Here is a 20055-nt window from a genome sequence, read left to right as displayed (position 1 = left end):
CTGGTGAGGTGTTCCGGGCACGTCCCATTGGGAGGAGAGCCAGAGGAAGACCCAGGACACGATGGGGGGAATATATTTCTTGCCTGGCCTGGGAACGCCTTGGGATTCCCTCAAATCAGCTGGCCCAAGTGGATGGGGAGAGGGAAGTCTGGGTCTCCCTGCTTAGGCTGCTGCCCCCGCGACCCGACCCCGGATAAGCGGAAGAGAATGGATGGATGGATGGATAGATGGATAATGTGTCTTCCTTACGCAGGCCTGTGGACTCCATGCGTGACGCCGTGTTGACCGTATCGCCAAAGAGACAGTAGCGAGGCATCTTGTTTCCAACCACTCCGGCTGCACAGGGACCTGGACAGAGATATTTTTTAATAACTTACTTATTAAAAGTTTAGTTCCAGTCCTCAAATGTCTCTCCTATTCTAATTGTGTCAATTGTAATTTTATATATGATTCAGCCACTAGATGTCACCATTGTTATGACAAGCAAGAGGACAAACAAGAAGTCAAGCATAAAAAAGGGCTTTTCATTCAGGAATATATGGTACCTGAATGCACCCCGATACGGATCCACAGAGGAATCCCGGGTAAGTGCTGCAACTCAAAGGTCCCCACAAAGGACAGGATGTCCAGGGCCATGTGGGCGATGTCCACTGCGTGCCTGTTGCCGTTCCGTTTGGGTAAACCTGATGCAACCATGTAGGCGTCTCCTATCGTCTCAACCTGAGATGGAATGAAAATGTGTTGTTTTATTAGAGAAATACTTAGAGATTTGAAATGAAAATAAAATGAATTTTTCAGCTATGTTAGCCATTCTAAAAAAAATTAGATGAAAGCATAAGTCAGATATTTTAAAACGGTGTTCTGTGGGAAGATAATGAACGACTTTTACACAAAACACCACTTACAAAGATCTAAACCATTGCTTTATTGCTTTAAAATGTCACCAGAGAAAGAGCTGAAACCTCCTGCCCGATGTGGTTCTGCTTCTCCTGAAGTACTCTTTGTACTCTTAACTACCTTGTAGACATCGTGATGGTCCAGTATGCTGTCAAAGTTCTTGTAGATCTCGTTCAGCATGTCCACCACCTCCATGGGGGTGCTGTAGTGACAGAGGGTGGTGAATCCCACGATGTCGCTGAAGTAGATGGTCACCTCCTCGAACAGCTCGGGCTCCACTCTGCCCGTCTCCTTCAGGGAGCGCACCACAGGCCTGAGGAAACACAGGGAGAGCGGAAAATGTGATGCAGATCAGCTTGTAAAGAACTTTGATAACATTTATAAATCATGTGCATATTGCTAATTAGCAACCGATTTATGTATACTGTAAATTTGCCTGGCATTTGTAAGTACAACATCTTCCTGCTTTCAGACACCAGTTTTAGAGTAAATCAGTGGATAAACGCACCCAGGCAGCAGCATAAAGTTGAGGCGATCCGCTCTGTCCCTCTCAGCTTTGTACAGAGCCGTTCTCTCCTCCACCAGTCGCTCCAAAGTCCTGGAGTACATCTGCAGACGACGGATCAGGTTGTCCATGTACGTCTCAGTGGCCTGATTGTGCAAGTTACTGTAATGAGTCAAAGATTTTTAAAAAAGGCGATAAAACAAAATAGAATCGATCATCACTGTTAGTTACAAAAATATTCACAGAGTCAATTATGATTTCATAATGCAGTCCTCATGTACAATTACTCTAAAGTCAGTCAGACTTATTGTGGAAATCATTTAAAGTTGTACTGAAAGACTGTGTTGCAGCACCTGAAAATCTTTCCAAGCGTTAACTCGATTTTCTTAAAATCTGGCCTTCGTTCGGGGTCTTCATCCCAGCAGTTCTTTATCAGAATGTACAACTTTACAGACATACACAAACAAGAAAGAAGGAAAGGAATTATAGGCACTTTAATTAACTCTAATAACTGCAATTAATGTGCATTATTGGGTCATTAAGTAATTAGTGTGTTTTGAAATAACTTCTTGGTGTGAGGGGGGGATTGTTTACCTCAATCTCTCTGTCTGAGGCACCTTCAAAGTTGAGATCAGGTCTGAAGATGGTGTTGTCTCTGGGAAACTGCACTCTGTACATTTTCTCTGAGGGATTTCATAACAGTGAGTTCAAAAACGGCAACTGGACCATGTTTCAAAAAATCGATTTGTTAAAAAAAAACAAAAAAACAATAACCAAACTGATTTACTCTAAAACTGGTTTCATTAGACCTTCACCTTCAGTTGTTTGTGACGTTGTAATGGTGGCCTACCTGCAGTATTAGAGCAGTACTGTGTGTAAAACGGGGTTTGCCTCAAAACAATCTCATGAGCGATGATGCCGTAGCTGTAAACGTCCCCTTTCTGAGACACGCCTTCTTTACGGAGATGCTCCGGGGCTGTCCACACATCTGAGAGGAGAAGAAAAGCTGAGTTTCAGCCAATCTCAGAGCTATAAAGAACCTCAGTGAAGACCACACCCTGCCCCACCTCTGCCTGGCCTCAGGATGGTGTGGCAACCAAAGTCTGTAATCTTGACCACCATGCGGTTGTCGACCACACAGTTGGTGGACTTGAGCCGACCATGGACCTGAATGTTACTGGAGTGGAGGTACGACATGCCCTGTGGACAATATACAAAAAAAGGAAAGTACTGAAGATGATTGGGAAATATGGATAGTTGTGAAAGTTGCAATTTGCTGTATCACCATATTTTCTAAGGTGGGTTTTCACATTTTCATTGTGAAAATTCCATAAATCTCAACAATAGTGCCAAAAAATTAAATATATCCCTTTGATCTTGCAGTGTTTTGGTCATAAAACAAAAAAAGAAAGCATTTAAAATAAATGACGTTAACATTCCTTGAAGGAATGCATATCGCCCACCTCCTTGCATGCCAACGTTTTAAACAAAGATCTTGTGTGATCTGTTAGTGCTCAGAGTATGTGCTAGAAACCACTCTCAGCGACAACCACACTAAATTTTGTCTCAATATCTGAAAACTCGACTGACTTACAGCCATTTATGTGTTGGCTAAAGTCAGTTAGCTTTGGCAGCCATCTTAATTTAGTTTGACTTCAAAGGTTTATCAGCTGTAAATGTACATCCAGTGATTCTGAGTGTTTAATTAATATCCATCCAGTGATTCACGAGATATTTTGCAAACAGATAAACAGGATTGACTCCGACAGTTAATGTCAAATTTGTAAACAAAGATTTTGCACAATTCATTAGAGCTCAAAGCATGTGTTGTGGATGACTTTCAGCAACTACCACATCAAATTTTAGCCCAACATCTGTAAAGCTGACTGAGTTATAGTCATTTTAGTGTGTGTTAAGGTTGCTTAGCTGTGGCAGCCATCTTGAATCAGTTTAACACCAAAGGTTTGTCTGTTGTAGAGGCACATCCAATGAAGACTTTCTAAAAGTGCCATTAAAATCCATCCACTGGTTCATGAGATAATTTGCTAACAGACAGGTAAACAAGCACACATAAAACACACACACCCACAGGAAATTACACACATGCCTGCAGCAATAAAATGAAAGGCAAGCAATACTGTAATGCATCAAATGAAAGTGAGATTTTTTTTGTTTTGTTTTACATTCACCACTAAACAGTACCTTGGCTATGTCATACATGACGGATATCTTGAACTCCATGTCCATGAAGGTTTCATCGGGGTAGGAAATCCTGTCTGTGAGAATGTACTGGGAAAAAAAAAAAGATCGGATGAAGTTCATGTTTCATCACTTTTATGACCCTGCTTTGGGCTGTGTTCTGGTAATGGAAAAGTGGAGCACCTAATAGTTGCAGTATGTGTGCAATCAGTAGATTACATTCACACACACACACACACCATTAGGGCTGTGTAAACTGTGTCGTAAATCATCAAGTAGACAGTAAAGTCATTAGAAGCAGGACAGAAAGAGCTCGGTCATAAACATGTTTGTAAAGCGACATGAATGACGGTCAGAACAGTTTAACTGAACTCAATATTGTTGCATTAAGGTGCATGCAATAAATAAACTAGAACAAGTTAAAAATCTCTAAATTAGTCTTTATTCAAGGTGAAATAGTTTCATTTTGACCAGATCGAAGAGCTAACAGCTACTCCAAGAGAAGCCAAAACAACACTAAAACTTTAAAGCAGTTTGTGTAAAACTTTTTTCCAAAACCTCTGCTCCAGTCTCAGTTTCACCCTACATGGTTATTCTGTTAAAAACTAATATGACGTTCTTGTCAGAAGTGCCCCATACTACAGCACTGATAAATAATCACAGAATTGATGTAAATAAATGTGCAATGCAAATTTAATGACATTACAAAGGTTTACAAATTAGCATTTGCATGAGCTGTTGTTAAAAATTGAGATTAGAGGTTTTAAGACAGAAGTTATCCATTTTGGTCTTAGCCCCACGTCAATCCAATCCAAATTAAACTCTTATTTCTCCAAACTGAGGTTCTTCAAAGAGCTATCAACATCAGATGTTATTTATTCGTAACTTTTTCTCAGAACCCCACTTCAAAATATATTTATAGTTTGTTCCCTAAGAGTCGAGGCTTAAAATTATATATGGCTACAAGATTTTTTTAATGTGGCTATCATTTGTATTTGTTCATTAAAATTGTAGTTTTAGTTTAAGAGTTTCAAATGTTCAAAAGTCTGTGCACCAAAAGCAATCCCTCTTTCTCGACACCTGCATTTAATGCCATTTATTGTTCGTTTCAAAGCTGTCAAACAAGCAAACAAAAACTAGAGAAACCCCCTTTCAACAGGTAGAAACTCTGTTTTCAAGGACAAATAGGAAGAACCAGTCGATGTGTAGTAAAAGCACAGAGACACTTTCTCACCCTGAGGGAGCCTCTCTGACACAGCTCAAACACCCCGAACACGCCGTACTCAAACTTCACCGTGCCATAGAACTTGGTCAGGTTGTAGTAATCGATGCGCAGCAGCTGTAGCAAGAAGAAGGAGTGGAAATAATACGTATACTATAAACACGTTTATATCTTTTTAATATAAATTTCAAAAATCAAAGCTAGAGGGACCTTACAGTATTGAGCTCAATCTTCTGATCGGCTGTGAATTCTCCATCCGTGTGTTTCATCTGCTTCAGGATTACAGGCTGGAGGCGACAGTGAATTAACACACAAAGTAAAACAGGAAACAGTCGTCTTCCTGTTAGTCTTTCATGAACTCAGTGAGGATTATTGGAAGCTGAAATATTGGTACCTTCTTGTCATAGCAGCCTCGATGCCTGAAGTATGTACTGTCTTTCCTCTTTTCCTCTTCAATCTGTTCCAGAAACACACAAACAGATGGATTAAAAGGCCCAGATCTGTAAGAGGCCATTCAGGAGGAAACTAACTTGAAACTAACTAAGCTTAGAGTTAGTCTCAAATTCTCTGATCATGTTTCATCTGTCTTTATGTAACCAGGTTATATTTAAGTCATGAAATAAATATTTTGATGATATTATGAACCTCTGCCCATCTTTACTCCTGACAGATTCAGCTTCTCTAAACTGACTTTTTCATACCCAACTCTCTTACTGACCTGTTGCCAATTAAACTAATTAAATTAAACTAAAATGCTCCTCCAGTTTCTTATTTGCAGCACTTATTTTTGCAGCCTTCTGTTGTCCCAGTTCCCACCTTTTTGAGAAGTGTTGTTGCCATCAAATTCAAACTTCTTTTTTTTTTTGTTACAAAAAATAGTATAATAACTTATTTTATACATTTTGTATATTTACTATGTTCCATTGCAAATAAAATATGGGTTTATGAGATTTGAAAATTATTGCATTCTGTTTATATTTACATTCTACACAATGACCCAAGTTTTTTGGAATCGAGGTAGTAAATTGTTGATCCTATCACTACGGGTTAACCTGAACAGTACTGATGCTTGGTAAGGTGTATTTTATGAACCTGGTGTGTCCAGGCACGACAGGAAATTAAGCTCATTTTAAATCTGTTTATTTATACTTAAAAAACAAAAAAATTTGGTTTTTTATTGATTTTTTTTTTGCATTTGCTTTCAAACTGGAGAAAAATGCTACCCGCTGCAGTAGTATTATAAGTGGTGATTTTACCTTTTTTCTGTTAATGAAACTTTATTTCGAATCATGAACACTTCTTTTTCATTTATTGCCATTTTGTGTTACAATATCTTGTAATATAAAACCTCACCTTTAGGGAGACCTCCTTCTCATCAAGAGGACCGATCAGATGTGGATCGATGTGAGACCACCTCTTCTGCATGAGACGCTCTTTCCTATTCTGCCTGAAAATATTCACAGACATCAAATGCATAAATGCTAAAACTATGGGACATTTACAAATTAATTTAGACTGACTGCAAAAACAAAACATCTTTACTTTTATCTAATTTAGTTCCTTCAATTTTAATTAAAAAATCACATTTTGTTCGTTGTGTTTTTTGAAGCATTCAGTTATAACAAAATGGCATCATGTTGTAGGGATGCATCTGTGAAATGCATTTAATTTTTACCTGTAGAAGATGAGAGCGATGGCTGTTACCACGACAACGCTGACACCCAAAACAATCACAATCACATCTTGTGTACCTAAATCTGAAAGCACACATGCAACAGGATCATTAAAAAGTTCAACGGTACATAATAAACCAAGTTATAATTAATTATAGGTTCTTTATATCAGTATACTTCTGTATTTTAACATTATTTTGTTCCCCATGCAGGACTGTATATTCCTGCAGCATCTCTTGTTTGCTTCTTTAAAGCTCTGACCTCTGACTATGATTGTTGATTAGTAAAAAATTCCTGGAGCTGCTTTTCTTTTAGGGGTTTGCCAAAGTATCCACTCGGCTGGCATAATGCAAATGTTTTCTGCAGCAGCCTGAAAACCTGTTATAGGCATATAGTTTCACAATCCATGATAAGAAATTGTGAGCTTCCCTTTTTCTCTTCTGAATAACACAACAAAAGTCCCACCCCTGATCAGCCGAGTCTGTCAAGAGTTATTCTGTCTTGTTCCAGCAGATCTAATCTCATTTTTACAGATATCCTGTTATCGCCACAGAAAAAGGCACATTGTCTTTGGTTTTTACAATCACTCAGTTTTACTGTCTGCTGCTTTGAGATCAAACTCCTGGTCACAACAGATTTGCAGTAGAAAACAGCGATAATGTAAACAACTTCCTCGTGCACAAGAGCTAGGGTGTAAAAATACTGGTTTAGTGTTTACTTGAACTGTTAGGAACATTTTGATTTTGGTTTGTGTTAAATGGTGGAAATTCACTCTGAATAGCTGTGTCTGCTGCAGGTAAGATTATTGGCCTTTTCACAAAACAGCTTTTCAGCCAAGTCGTGCAACAATGACAGTTTCTGTAAATGAAGCCGACATCGAGGTGCTTTAACTCAGCTACGTCACACCCTTGAGTCCTGATGCCAGCTTACCCCACACATACTGACTGTTTCAGCTGTGTGACTACATTGTTGAAGGCTCAGAGGTGTAACAGCGGTAAGATGACTTCAACCTCCAACATGGTGCTTCAGTCCTTTCTTAAATCACACCAAGATGGGAAGCATCTCTGGATAGTCTTGAAAGTGTTTTATGAAAGAGATTTCTGACTATTCATGACTCCACCACAAATCTCTACCTAAAATATATATATATACAGAAATATTTCACATTACTTCTTCTAAACTTGTGACTGTAACCCCCCACAGTTTTAGTTGAACATGTCTTACCATGTGAATTTTCTGGTTGATCATTAGGAAGGTGACCTTTCCAGAACAGGGCAGGGTTTTGTTCATACCATATGGTTTTATTTTGTGACGTATCAAACATTAACAGGGTTTCATACTGTAGAAAGACAGACAGTGCATTAAGACAACTGTTCCCGTTTATACTGACAGTTTTGGTAAATGGACAGTCGTCTCACATTGCCAGTTTCAGTCGAGGTGTAAATGAATGAGAAGTTAACGTCTCGGTCACCGTACTCATCAAGCTCATAAAGGCCTCCCATGCCTGCTCAAAACAAACACAAACACACATTTACACATAAACAGACACTAAAATATGTTTACATCCCAATAGCATATTTTTCATTGAATCCAGTTTATTTGCCTGCTGTTTCACTGAACGAAACACGTGAAAAAAAACTTAATTTCCAAAAGTGGTACCTTTTTATCTCTGATAAGTAATCAAAACCACAATATATCATAATTTTAAAAGAGGTAATTTAGGGAATAATCTCATCAAATGTTAGTCTGGATAAAGGACATTTAGCATCTCTTACATTAAATAATTCAGGCCCTGGCTAAACTTCTCCAGACATTTTAAACATCATATCAAAAATGCTGACATACTCGTGCCATGAGGTAGCCAAAACATTCACATTAAAAACATATTAACACAGAGAGAAAGAACATGCTCAGCTTTGCTAAAGATTCCCCCAAAACTGTTTTCCTCTTTCTTCCTTTGATATATTTTACAATTGCCTCTTAGTTATTAACTTTTTCAGCACACATTCAGAGTCTGACAGCAACAGGGTCAGGATAAAGTGAGACAGATGAAGAAAAATAAAAAATAAAAAACAGCTCCAGAACAAGTGATGGTGGGTATGAGTGAAACAGGCGTCATTGTTTTTGAAAAGAAGCATTTTTTGAGTCCACTCCACATTAAAGTGCATTTCTAAAACTCCCAGTCTTTCTTAAATGTGTGTGCACTGAGAGTAAAACAGCAGAAAACAACGATTTTTAACAAATATTTAGAAAAGTGTGGACAGGGCCTGAGTATTGATCTGAACAGTACATTAGCTCTTCCTCCATGTTTGAACAGCCTTGTTGTGCATGTGAGCAGAAACTTCTGTCAAGTCTTCTCGTAAAACTAACATTAAAGATCTGAGCCCTCTCTTTAACCCTCCTGACGCCTGAAGAGAGGAAGAGAAGCCCTTTGTAAGTTTGGGTCCATTTGACCTGAAGCCCATGGGAAGGTTAAAAAAAGACAAGACTAACAAAACAAAAGGATTATCTGGGATAGAAACACAAGTTCATGTGTTGTTTGCTTTCAGACCTGAACACTGTCACACTCGTGATGGAAACTCACAGAAAATGTCACAAGTTAAAACAGGAATAAAAGTGTTTTGATCAGCTCATGCCTGTATTGACAGGAAATAATAAAACATGTCATAAATCAAAAGCAATTAGCTTATCATCAAGGGAAGCGAGGTGATTTTTTCATACCACCAGTCAGGGTCTGAGGTAATTGTTAAATAAAACATCAATTCAATATATATACTATAATCATATATTATACTTTCAAAGTACATTTGAGACACATATTTTTCATACTGAAGCATATAACGAGTCCTAAAACATAACAGATCTTACAAACACTACAACTTAGGTCAGTCAGTGTCTTCATGTATCTCTATTATTACAATTTTAATATCATTATGACATATAGCACAGTAAATAAAACTGTCTTGTGCTTTAATATGTTTCCTAAAGAGTGTTTATCAAGAATCTTTGAGATTTTAATTTTGTTTCCCACTTTACTGTTCACACTCACCCTCAAAAGAGACATTTCCAAATGGGTTGTCGCTCAGCGGCACGTTCGTTCTGTCGTTGCGTTGCTGGCTGAGCATCCTCTCTCTGAGCACTTTGCCAAACAGCAGAGTGCCATCGTGATACCCAGCCACATAGTCATTTATCTGTTTATGTCAAAAATAAGACTTTATTTCTGTTTCAAAACATGTTTTCCATCGTGGTCTTGTGTGTGTGTGTTGGAGCTGCAGCTCACCGTGTTGTTGAACGAAACGTTTAACCCGTTAATGTAGTTCCTCTGTGGCAGAGTGACCACCAGGACGTTCTCCATTCCCTTGGCGGATGTGGTATTGACATGATAAGTAGGGCTAGATTAAAAAAAAAAAAAAAGAGTTGTGCCACTTTAATCATGATACTTTAAAACATTTCAAATATCTCTCATTGTAATGAAAAGAAGCTTTGTGATACTGTTGTGAGGACAAAATGGTGAAATTGTGTCTGAGCTTACTTGTAAACATCCAGGAGGATAAAAAGGGTCTCTGGATGAATCTGGTGCACGTTCTCTTTTATTGAAACAATGTCGTTGACGCTCCCACACAAAATGAAAACTAGAAGGCAAAAATATGTTTAAAGAAACATTAAAATTCACCAATACATTGTAGTTGTACTGCTGAAGTCAGGCACAAAGAGTAATTCCAAATTAAAAACAAAAGTTTAACAGGCAAGAGGTGTTCAGTCCTTAAGCATGTCCAAAGTAGCTGAGGATAATATATTTTATTTCTGTTAATTGGAGTATAAATGTATAGAATCACCAAATAATTTGCAATTTGTAATTGTTTTTTAAATGTCTAGTCATTCTTGCCACTTTTCTTAACAATCATGTGAAGTCAAATCCATGGGTCCAATACTCTTGGACTCATGGATGCCTTTTCAGATTTTTGATCAAAAAAAGAACTTGTTTCTCACAATAAGTGAAAACCTGACTTTCTGCTGTTGCAGTATGTTAGACCCTGATATGTTCTCCACAACCTATTAGAAAACAGCTGGATTTCGGCAAATATAGAAAACGTCCTTTAGTTTGAAAGCAACCATGACATTGTAATGCTCTTAGTACTCGCCAAAAAGAGTTTTTCTTCTATTTTCTGCATCCCTGACACACTCTCCACTCTATATGCAATCCCATCAGGATATAGCTACACGCTAGAATATCAGCACAATGTGGCCACTCCTGCTTCAAGTTCTCAGTGACTAAGCCACACTGGTGTATGTGAGCCTCACTTCATGGATATGATGCCACCACACTCCCCAATCCTCCACCCCTGACCCCAATATGCTACAACCACAAAGATACACCACCACAAACTCGCTAAGGAAGTGTTATCCATGCTGAAAACCACTGTGGACCTTCCACTGAATTCTCAATATCCCACTGAAGACCTTGCTAAGACCCTGCAAAGCTCATCCAAATTCTGATCGACTTTTTCTTTTACATTGCATCTGGGTTGACATTTAGTGTGAATAGAACCTTAAGGAGGGAAAATGCAAAAACAAAATTACTACAGCTCATATCCTGGAGACCAAGAAAGTCTTAACAAAATGTGCCTGATTGCCTCTTTAATAGACGCTGGGCTCAAGTAAAGTAGAATGATAATACCCACTGTTGCTGTGTCTATTTGAAGCCTTCAGGGCATTACTTAGTTCGGTCTCAGTACGAAGCATCTCTCTTTGTGTTTGTGAGGCGAATCTGGCAGAAGGTGCTTCAAATGCATTGATGTACCTGTGGCAAAAGCAAAACGCTGATGGTGGCAGAGAGCACAGCACAAAAGTACAGAGGTTACTCAGATTCATGCATGCCGGCTCACCAGAAGCAGTCCTCGCTTGGAATGGTTGACTTTTTGTAGACGTAGAACTTTTCCCAAGAAGGCTTATAGGGCAGAGTTTCCTCCTTGAAGTTCAGAAACAAGTCAGAGACTTTTCGAGCTGGAGGCAAAAGGCGAGTCAGTTTGGGTTTATAGTCACACGAGAGGCCAAAGCTCCCAGCGGAGATGATGGGAATGCTCAGAGTCAAGCCAATCTCTTCACTGTGAGAGATACAAGATGGGAAAATTCAAAACTCAATAAGCTGAAAGTCCTGTTTAATGAGAAATCGACTATACTTACTCTACTAGCTGGAAGGTGGCATAAGTGCATGAAGGGCCCAACATGACACATCCAACCTCACCAATGCTCTGCAACAGGAAGTTAAAGATATACAGACAAAAGTTCATCACAAATATGATTAAAAATGTGTCATTCAGAGAGAACAACAGTGTCACATCACTACCAAGGCTCAAGTGTATTAAAAACTGAAGCAAAAATAGATTTATTCTTTTTTACCATCATTGACATTCATTATTCAGAAAAAAACTATTTATTCAAACTGAGGTCATTTAAAAAGCCATCTACAACAGGTAAGATATTAATTGTTCAGTTTTTTATTCAACCCCTCTTTAAAAGCTCTGAACGATTCTGTTAAGTGTTATACTTAATTCTTAGATTTTCATTTTCTGTGGTGAGGAAGCAGATTTTTGATCTGCTGGAAGCCCAGAATACAACATCACGGTAGTTTTGCATTCATGTTTGTTTAAAGGATTTACTTTGGTTTTAATTGTGACTTGACCTTTTGATCCGACAATGGCATCTGATTCAGTGTTCGTAAAAAGACAAAGAAAAACAGTCTGCTGAGAAGAAGGCTGATCATTGACTGTAATCCGTAATAACCATCTGGTCATAAAGCAATAGGAATGCAATGTGCCAGCTGAAAGGTAATAAGAATAAGCTCAGACTACAAATATGGAACATTATGGTCTACAAGTGGGATCCGAAAATAACTCACATCTCATAATAACCTAAATTTGCTGCTAACAAAGGTCACATGCAAACATTTTATAGAGTGGTCTCACAGAAAGAAAAATAGCTTTTGAAGTAATCCCTGAGAGCATTAATTTAAGCTTAATGTGTTAATTTGTGTGTGTTTTATACATTTGAGCCCACTTACGTGTAACATCTTGAGTATGGCCAGGCCTTCGCAGGTGCTGCTCCCACAGCCCTGCCTGTTGTAAACGGTGGTGTTGAGACCTTTGTAGTTCGCCGTCAAGGTAAAGTTCAAGCCTTCATGGGAAAAAAAACGAGAGTCATTGATCTAAAAGGAAAATTACTTTGTGATCTCTTTAACCTATTGAGCTCTCCCTGAAGAAAAAAATCTTTGATCCTATTTTAGGCAAAAGGAAGACACTTTCAGGACATTACAAATTAATTTAAATTGTAAGTCAAAATTTATATGAAGGTAATAATTAGTAACAGTTATATTGTAAACTTGAATAGAACAATAATTTGATCCAGATAGATTCATACAATTATAAACTTGATGAAATAAGAGAACTAAAAACTATGTTAACTATCAGATTTATCTTTGAGTGATAAAAAATCCATTTCCTTCAATCACTTTATGGCTCTTTATGCTCTTTAATGGTAGCAGTCTGTCTCAATGACACAGTTTCTTTGACTTGACCTATAAAATATATACATAAAAAGAAACTCTGACACAGAAAACATTATTTAAGGCCACCAAGGCAATTGCATCTGTAGTAAGTTGGAGCCAAGGAAGCAGACTTGCTCTAAGACTCAAATGAACAAATGGTTTAAATAATATTAATAATAAGCATATGTAGCAGCAAAATACAAGTTAACAGACATTTTGGGAACGATACCAAAATGTCAGGCTGCAGGCGAGTGAATGCTGGAGGACTAAATGGACTGGGACTGATGAGGTAAGTGGTGACAGGTGAGACCAATGATTACCGGGAACAGGCAGTGAACGGGAGGGGCGAGACTGAGGAGCAGAGCAGACTGAGGAAAAGTACTGACAGTAAATGTTACACTGGGGAACAACAGGACACAATGCAGAAAATAACACAATAACAAAAGAAATAAATTCAGAAACAGAAAACAAAAAAACTACCAAAATGCACAGATCCTGACCCTTTTAGCTGAAAACCTGACATACAGTCAATGATCTACTGAATGGTGACGCCTCTCTCAGATCTCAGGTTCTTTAAAGACCAATTAAAAAAAGGTCTGGTGCTTTGAAGCAAAGTATAAACCTTTTGCACAGAACTGCATGTTTCCTGACATAAATAAACCATAAATATAAAAACTGAACGCCAAAACAAGTTCACATCTTGATTATTTTATCCAAAGGCATTGTTTAGATAAGGTGTCAGTAGTGGGGGCAGGCCTGAACCTTCTGGGCTTTTTAAAAATGTGACAACATCAGCCGTGAACCAAACCCACTCACAACAGCGAGCTGTTCCCAGTTAGCTACAGAGAAAGACACGAGGACACGGAGGGGTTCATGTAGGAACATGGAGTACACTCAGCCTAAACAAAAAGTAGATATGAGTAGTTGTCTAAAATGTGACAAAACAGACCAAAGTTACATTAACTTTTTTTTCTCAAACTAGCAAATATAGGATAATTGATTGAACCTTAAAACATACAGGATTAATTTATCAGCTGAGCGAATTTGAAAAGGCTCAGGGCTTATTGTAGCCATATAGCAACCATTCAAAATTTTATAATATAGGACCAATAATTGTCACTGTTGACCTTTAACCTTGGCACCTAAAAGTAGAGTTTGGAGCTCAACTCATAATACGAACAGTTTAACCTCTTCCCAGTCCACTGAGGAAGCATGGTTACTCTTATTCTTTTTGTACTTGTTGTTTGAGTTAAACTAATACTTACTGCTGGGGGAATTAAAGGTAACTTAAATAAAACATCTATTTCTGTATGTAACAAAAGTAGGGTTAAATTTCACTCATGCCTTCCCCCATTTTCAGAATGTTCCTAAAAAACAGCTTGAACCTCCACGACCGTTTAATGTTTAACGCAACCCTAAACATTAGACTGTTTTTGAATAAAACATTTCAAGATCCGACCCTGCTTTGGTGTTTGTATGATATAGATTTATAAATGATTTATTTTTCCGATCTCAGGAGTATTTATTTGCTTTTTCACAGCAGTTGTATGATGAAATCTCAACAGTTTATTGGGATGAACAAAGTCCATTTATCATGTTAATAATGAGCCATCTTAATTTTATTGTTTTGAGTTTAATGGTATCTATGAAGCAGTTTGAACCTTCAATCCTAACTCTCCTCTAGCGCTGATAATGCCAAGATGACGGCTTCAATCCCACCGCTGCCACCATTTTGTCATGGCAGAAATATTAAAATAGACTGGTAGACACAGCTTGTTTTTTTTTATTAATTTATCAAAAATAATAGCTAGCAGAAAATTCAGGGATGAGACCATTCCAAATGTCAGAAGATGTCTGTCTTAGGATACTAAGATAATGTATTTCAGCATCAGTGGAAAGGCCCATTTAATTTGGCATCAGGATGTGATAAGATGTGTACTATACGTCATTGTTTCCCCAACTGTTTAGTTTTCAACCCAAACATTTACAGTGGCTGAGATTTGTGACCCTGTGGCTGTCACTAGTTGAAGTCTAGAAACTTCGCCACTTAGCCAATGAATAAGGCTATAAAGACAACACAAACAGGTCCAACAACTGCTGCAAATATTTTATCCATTATTATCCCTGTGTTATTTCTTGCAACAACTATGCTAAAACATAATGTTAGCAACTGTTTAAAAGTTAAATTTAAATTCTGGAGCTCATCTTAAAATCCCACTCTTGGTGTTTCATGACCCCAACTTTTGGATCTAATCCTCTAGATGACAATTCTGCCAAATTTAGTGAAGATATGTCACTAAATTGTATCTTTACACTGCAGTCCTATACTGATTCTCAAGCTTTATTTGGTTCCTTTTTATGAGTTGAGATTTTATTGGTTTTATTGATCATTTTGATTTCTATAAACCAATTTGTTTGTGTTATTGTGTGCAAGGCTCGGCCCGTCACATTTAGGCCCAGTTCATACCGTTGTTGATGTTTTCCTGCTTGTCCTTTTCAATGGCCAACTCCACAGCTTTCTGCACAAACGGTCGACTCCATTCGTAGGTGTTGTCTTCCAGTAGCACAACATTCATGGTGTACTTACGGTTAGATTTCAAACATTCATCCAGCATTTTGTTGCCAGTCGCCACCATTACCAGCACTCCCAGGAAGAGTAAACTGTGCCAACTGTGCATTCCTGATCCTGGAAATTTTCCTTTATACCTCAGAAATCTGTTTTCTCCCCTTCCTACATGTCAGTAATGTAAAGGTTTAGATAAATAGATGTCAGGAAGCAGTTTTTAGAGTTGTCCTCCAGAACAGATCCCCTCCATTGACGGCAAATGTCCAAAAACAGAAGTGAGCGCAGCTCCCGAGTAACTAAGCAGAAGTTAAATCGTCTCTTGATTTACCATCCAGCATCCAGATATGAGGACAAAACAAGCTTCAATTTAAGATCTTGACCCCAAACACAATACAAAAAGACCCCAAATACAAAAAGAGGATCAAAAGCCAAAAAAGAACTAAACTAAATCTGTCTTCAAGCTCCCTGATCTTTCATCTAAAGGTTACCATCAGTTCTCCTCCACCTTGATACAGACTGCTCTACCTGTCTTCGATGGGTTAATGAACAACTGTCAAGTGACAGCCCGACTCAGAGGGAGGGAAGGACAAAGAAAAACCTCCCACACATCTGAACAGACACCGCACCTAAAGAACCTAATAATAACTTCACTTCTTCCATACCAAAGCCTTAACGGTTTCAAGGTTTATTTTTATGTTGCCTCCAGCTCTGTAATGATGATTAAAACATTGCAAATTTGCAAGATATTAGTTCAAAAACAGCACAAAAGGTCTGGTCATTAGTCACACTTCAATAAAAAAACACATCTGTACATATCATAATATGTATGACTTATATTTTGCCTTTTTCCAACACTGTGATTTGTTCTGGGAACCATTTTTAGGCAGACGCTGAGGAAATCTTGCGTGATGAAAGAGGCAAAGGTCACAAGAGCCTATAAAAGTGAAGGCTTGTGTTGAGCTGATAAATACTGTCGGCTGTAAAAGCAGGGTGGATGTAGCCTGTAAAAGTCTGCTTGTAAACCATTGTAACCACTTTTTGAGAAAGTCTACTTCAATGCAGTCAAACACTAAAATCAAATCAGTTCTTCGGGTACAAAGAGCCATTGAAGTTACTGAGAAGTGCATCAGAATAGTACTTTATGGATTCTATATGCCTGAGGAGAAAGAGGGGGATGTTTACTCCCACACTAATGTTGATACAGCCAGATAATTTCTGTATTATAATTAGGAAAGTTGGCTCAAAATGTCAGCTGCAGACCCCAAAAAATGCAATCATGAAGCAGGTCAGCAAAACAGAAAAAATGACTTGAATAAACAAAAGGTGCTGCAAGGCAGGAAATAAAAAACCTAGGTGTGAACTCACAGGAAGAGAACCAGGCATGAAGTTCAATGATCCAGTAAAGAAACAGGCAAAAACACAGGTCTTAAATACAAACACAGGTAATGGATATAATGGAACAGTTAACCAGGTTTAAAGAAGCAGAATCATAACAGAAGTTAAAAATACACTGAAAGCAAGAAACTACAGAAATTTAAAACAGAGCAAAAACAAACAAACCTACAACAAAGTTTCTAAAAACCTAAAAACCCTGACATTACCCTCCCACTAAGGGACAGCTTCTAACTTCCCAACAAAACTGTCCATCCTGAGCTAGGCAGGTGGACGGGGTCCCCCGGACAGTGTCAGAACCTGTGTCCAAGTCCGAGGGCACGGCAAGGTCCAGACACCGAGGGGGTCTCACTGGACACCTCTTGGTCTTGACTGCCAAAGCACACCCCGGGAAATCTTCCTGATCGTCTGATCGCCTGACGGGATCACCCTACTTTTTACCACATGGGTGGTTCCACTTCACCAGAAGCCAGAAGTGATATAATTGCATCTGCACTGATGCAGCTTCGAATGATTTATGTTTTTGCAGAAAAAATAGCTTATTTCTGTTGCTTCTGACTTGATTCATGAATGTCTGACACAAAAATCAAGACATTACAAGTCTCATGTTAGGAAATATCAGAAACAACATGCAGTAAAGCATAATGGTAACGACACTAAAAAAAAATCATTACCTATTTAATTTGCATTTAAGTAATGCAGTTGTAATTATGCAATATCTCAAAACTCTACTTGAAATTTATGTTTAGAGTAGTCTTGAATTTTAGTTTTTCTTTGCAAACACTCTTTTATCCTCTGAACTTTTGCTCGTGTCGCACTGATAAGAAGAGTAAATCATTATTCAGACATGTTTACGTACGTTTAGTCATTTTAAATGAGCGTGTTTTAGAGGAACACAAATTCACCGGAAAACTCTGTCCTTTCTCCAGAATTTTTTTATCACCTGGGCTGCAATAAACTCCCAAGTAATGCAAAAACATCACACACTTTCAAGCTGCGCTGCACTATCACGCAAAGCAAACAGCAAGCGGACACATTTGGGCTCCTGCTCCTCATTTCCTGCACGTCCTGCGTTTTCCTGTCTTTCTGCCACCTCACGGGGTCGTAAACGTCTTCAGCAAACACTCATATGATGCTGGAATAGCACGGTTGGCTTGAGGGACACATCCACTGACTCCAATTACATTTCCATCTCAAGAGGCTTTCTGTCTATTTCATCATGGCAAAGGAAATAACAAGGTGTTAGGAACGAGGCTTTTTCCTTTATTGTCTCATCCTGGATGGTGAACAGTGGTGATCTGGGGCTGTGCCAGCTGGTCCGAGAAAATTGGCTCTGCAGCACTTTCCCTTCAGAGGCTTTTTTAATGGAGGCTTTAAAACTGAGCTCAACTTGACTATAATTTCAACCCAGGATAAGGTACAAAATATAACAGGCAGGAATGAGACAAATATGGTTACTTTGAAGGAAAATGTGATGAAGGAAAGAAAAAGGAAGGAGTTTAAAATGTTTTGATTTAATTTGCTCACACCTCAAAATTTGTTCCTCCAGTTAAAGAATGTTCCAGGTGATATAAATGACTGATTTATGAAATACTAAAGCATAAAAAAGTTGTATTTTAAACATGATTTTAGAGTACAAGTGCTGGATTTTAAATCATACACATCAAAACAGCAGGAATAATATTAAAAATAGCTCATCAGTATGTATGAGTCTCTGTTTAAGAGGGAAAATGCATCTGAGCACCTGATTCAGAAGCTGTTTCACTGACCCAGGGTGAGCTATTTCTTCAACGCTTCTTTATCAATGAAGCAGATAAAATGTATTGAATAGATTCTGCAGAGGAAAACAAACATGAAATCAATGAAAACGAGTCCAAACAATAGAAGAGACTGAATCAACTCTTTCTACATTCTGTAGAAAGAGGAGGTCACTGATAAACTCTGAACAATAAAAAGGGGCGTCCATATGATAAACTGGAGGCAAATAGATTTAGGATCAGTTATATATAAAGTAAAACTCTTTGCAACATCAGGCCAAATGAGCAACATTCATCAGGAGGTGGATGTACGGAACCAGAGTTAAAATATATTTTAACTCAGAAGGTTTAGGGATCAGATCACAGAGAAGATTTAATATTAGTTATTAGGGTTTGTTTAAGTTTTGAAGCATCATTAATTTTACTGAAAAACAAAACTAATATTATTTTGAGCCAGACTTATCAGAAAAAAGTGTGAAATATCCTGAAAGAGGTCCTGATCTAAAGCAACATCACTTGTAAACACAAAGGGGCAGTAAAGAGCCGTCAACAGGGTGAACAGCTTCTTTCAGATGGGACAGGAACAGATCAAGTCTGTAGTATATATTATATTTATCTTCAGACAAATGTAGCTTAATCGCTGCTTTACAGTACAAACTTACAGTGACCTGAAACATGCTGAGAAACCAACTCAGGGGTTTTAGAGGGTGAAGAAATTTAAAATTTCAAGAAGCATAAAGAAAACAAACCCATTTATTTGACATCCACAGCTTCAGTACAACAAATTAACATTTTATATTAATGGTTGTGTTGACCTAATTACATGTGAGCCCACAAACAAACCTACTATGCATAATAGGAAAGCCATACTTTATAAGACCTTTTTTTCTATAATTATATTAGGTTTTGTGTAATACTACACCCAGATTCCAGGTCCGACTTTATAAGTAAATGAAACTCAGTGTTAAATTTGCATTAATGAAGTAACAATGAAGTTGAGGGGAGCAAAGTTTTCATTTTCTTGTAACAGCTCCAAAAGTTCATAGTGATTTATGCAAACAGTGTTTTATAATCCACTGTTAATTCTGCATTTAATTCCAGAAAAAAAATCCAGCTACAGTGAAAATATTTTAACCTTTCTGTTCTTATTTATTCTATGTCTGTGGTTCCAATAATTATTGACAGTAGTGTGGTTTGATTATGTGGTACACCTGCCTGCCATACAGCTCCTTCTTATGGGTAAAAGTTCGGCAGCGCGTGGCCCCGCCCACTCCGCCCTGACGTCACGCCCTGTCCTCAG

At 38.1% G+C, this 20055-nt stretch overlaps 1 protein-coding gene across 2 annotated transcripts in view; it reads right to left on the bottom strand.

The window, feature by feature from the left end:
- Positions 1-15718, bottom strand: part of gucy2c (guanylate cyclase 2C) — a 22659-nt gene extending 6941 nt beyond the window's left edge. The window contains exons 1-24 of one of the 2 annotated variants that reach the window (XM_017416477.2): positions 15508-15718; positions 12558-12670; positions 11681-11748; positions 11383-11601; positions 11179-11297; positions 10029-10128; positions 9777-9888; positions 9546-9687; positions 7915-8000; positions 7721-7835; positions 6499-6580; positions 6177-6270; positions 5218-5280; positions 5039-5110; positions 4836-4940; positions 3605-3691; positions 2470-2602; positions 2253-2390; positions 1997-2085; positions 1756-1847; positions 1406-1564; positions 1018-1210; positions 546-720; positions 250-348 (exon numbers count right to left, since the gene is read on the bottom strand). In XM_017416477.2, coding sequence (XP_017271966.1) covers positions 250-348; positions 546-720; positions 1018-1210; positions 1406-1564; positions 1756-1847; positions 1997-2085; positions 2253-2390; positions 2470-2602; positions 3605-3691; positions 4836-4940; positions 5039-5110; positions 5218-5280; positions 6177-6270; positions 6499-6580; positions 7721-7835; positions 7915-8000; positions 9546-9687; positions 9777-9888; positions 10029-10128; positions 11179-11297; positions 11383-11601; positions 11681-11748; positions 12558-12670; positions 15508-15718 — 2866 coding nt within the window. Of the gene's footprint in view, positions 1-249; positions 349-545; positions 721-1017; positions 1211-1405; positions 1565-1755; positions 1848-1996; positions 2086-2252; positions 2391-2469; positions 2603-3604; positions 3692-4835; positions 4941-5038; positions 5111-5217; positions 5281-6176; positions 6271-6498; positions 6581-7720; positions 7836-7914; positions 8001-9545; positions 9688-9776; positions 9889-10028; positions 10129-11178; positions 11298-11382; positions 11602-11680; positions 11749-12557; positions 12671-13004; positions 13204-15507 lie in introns of those variants that run through there. The other variant, XM_025006043.2, reaches the window with a different exon arrangement.
- Between the last annotated feature and the right edge of the window lie 4337 nt (positions 15719-20055).

The sequence above is a fragment of the Kryptolebias marmoratus genome, linkage group LG12 (assembly GCF_001649575.2).
Source record: "Kryptolebias marmoratus isolate JLee-2015 linkage group LG12, ASM164957v2, whole genome shotgun sequence".
Classification (NCBI taxonomy): domain Eukaryota; kingdom Metazoa; phylum Chordata; class Actinopteri; order Cyprinodontiformes; family Rivulidae; genus Kryptolebias; species Kryptolebias marmoratus.
This window is presented reverse-complemented; position numbering and strand designations above follow the sequence as displayed.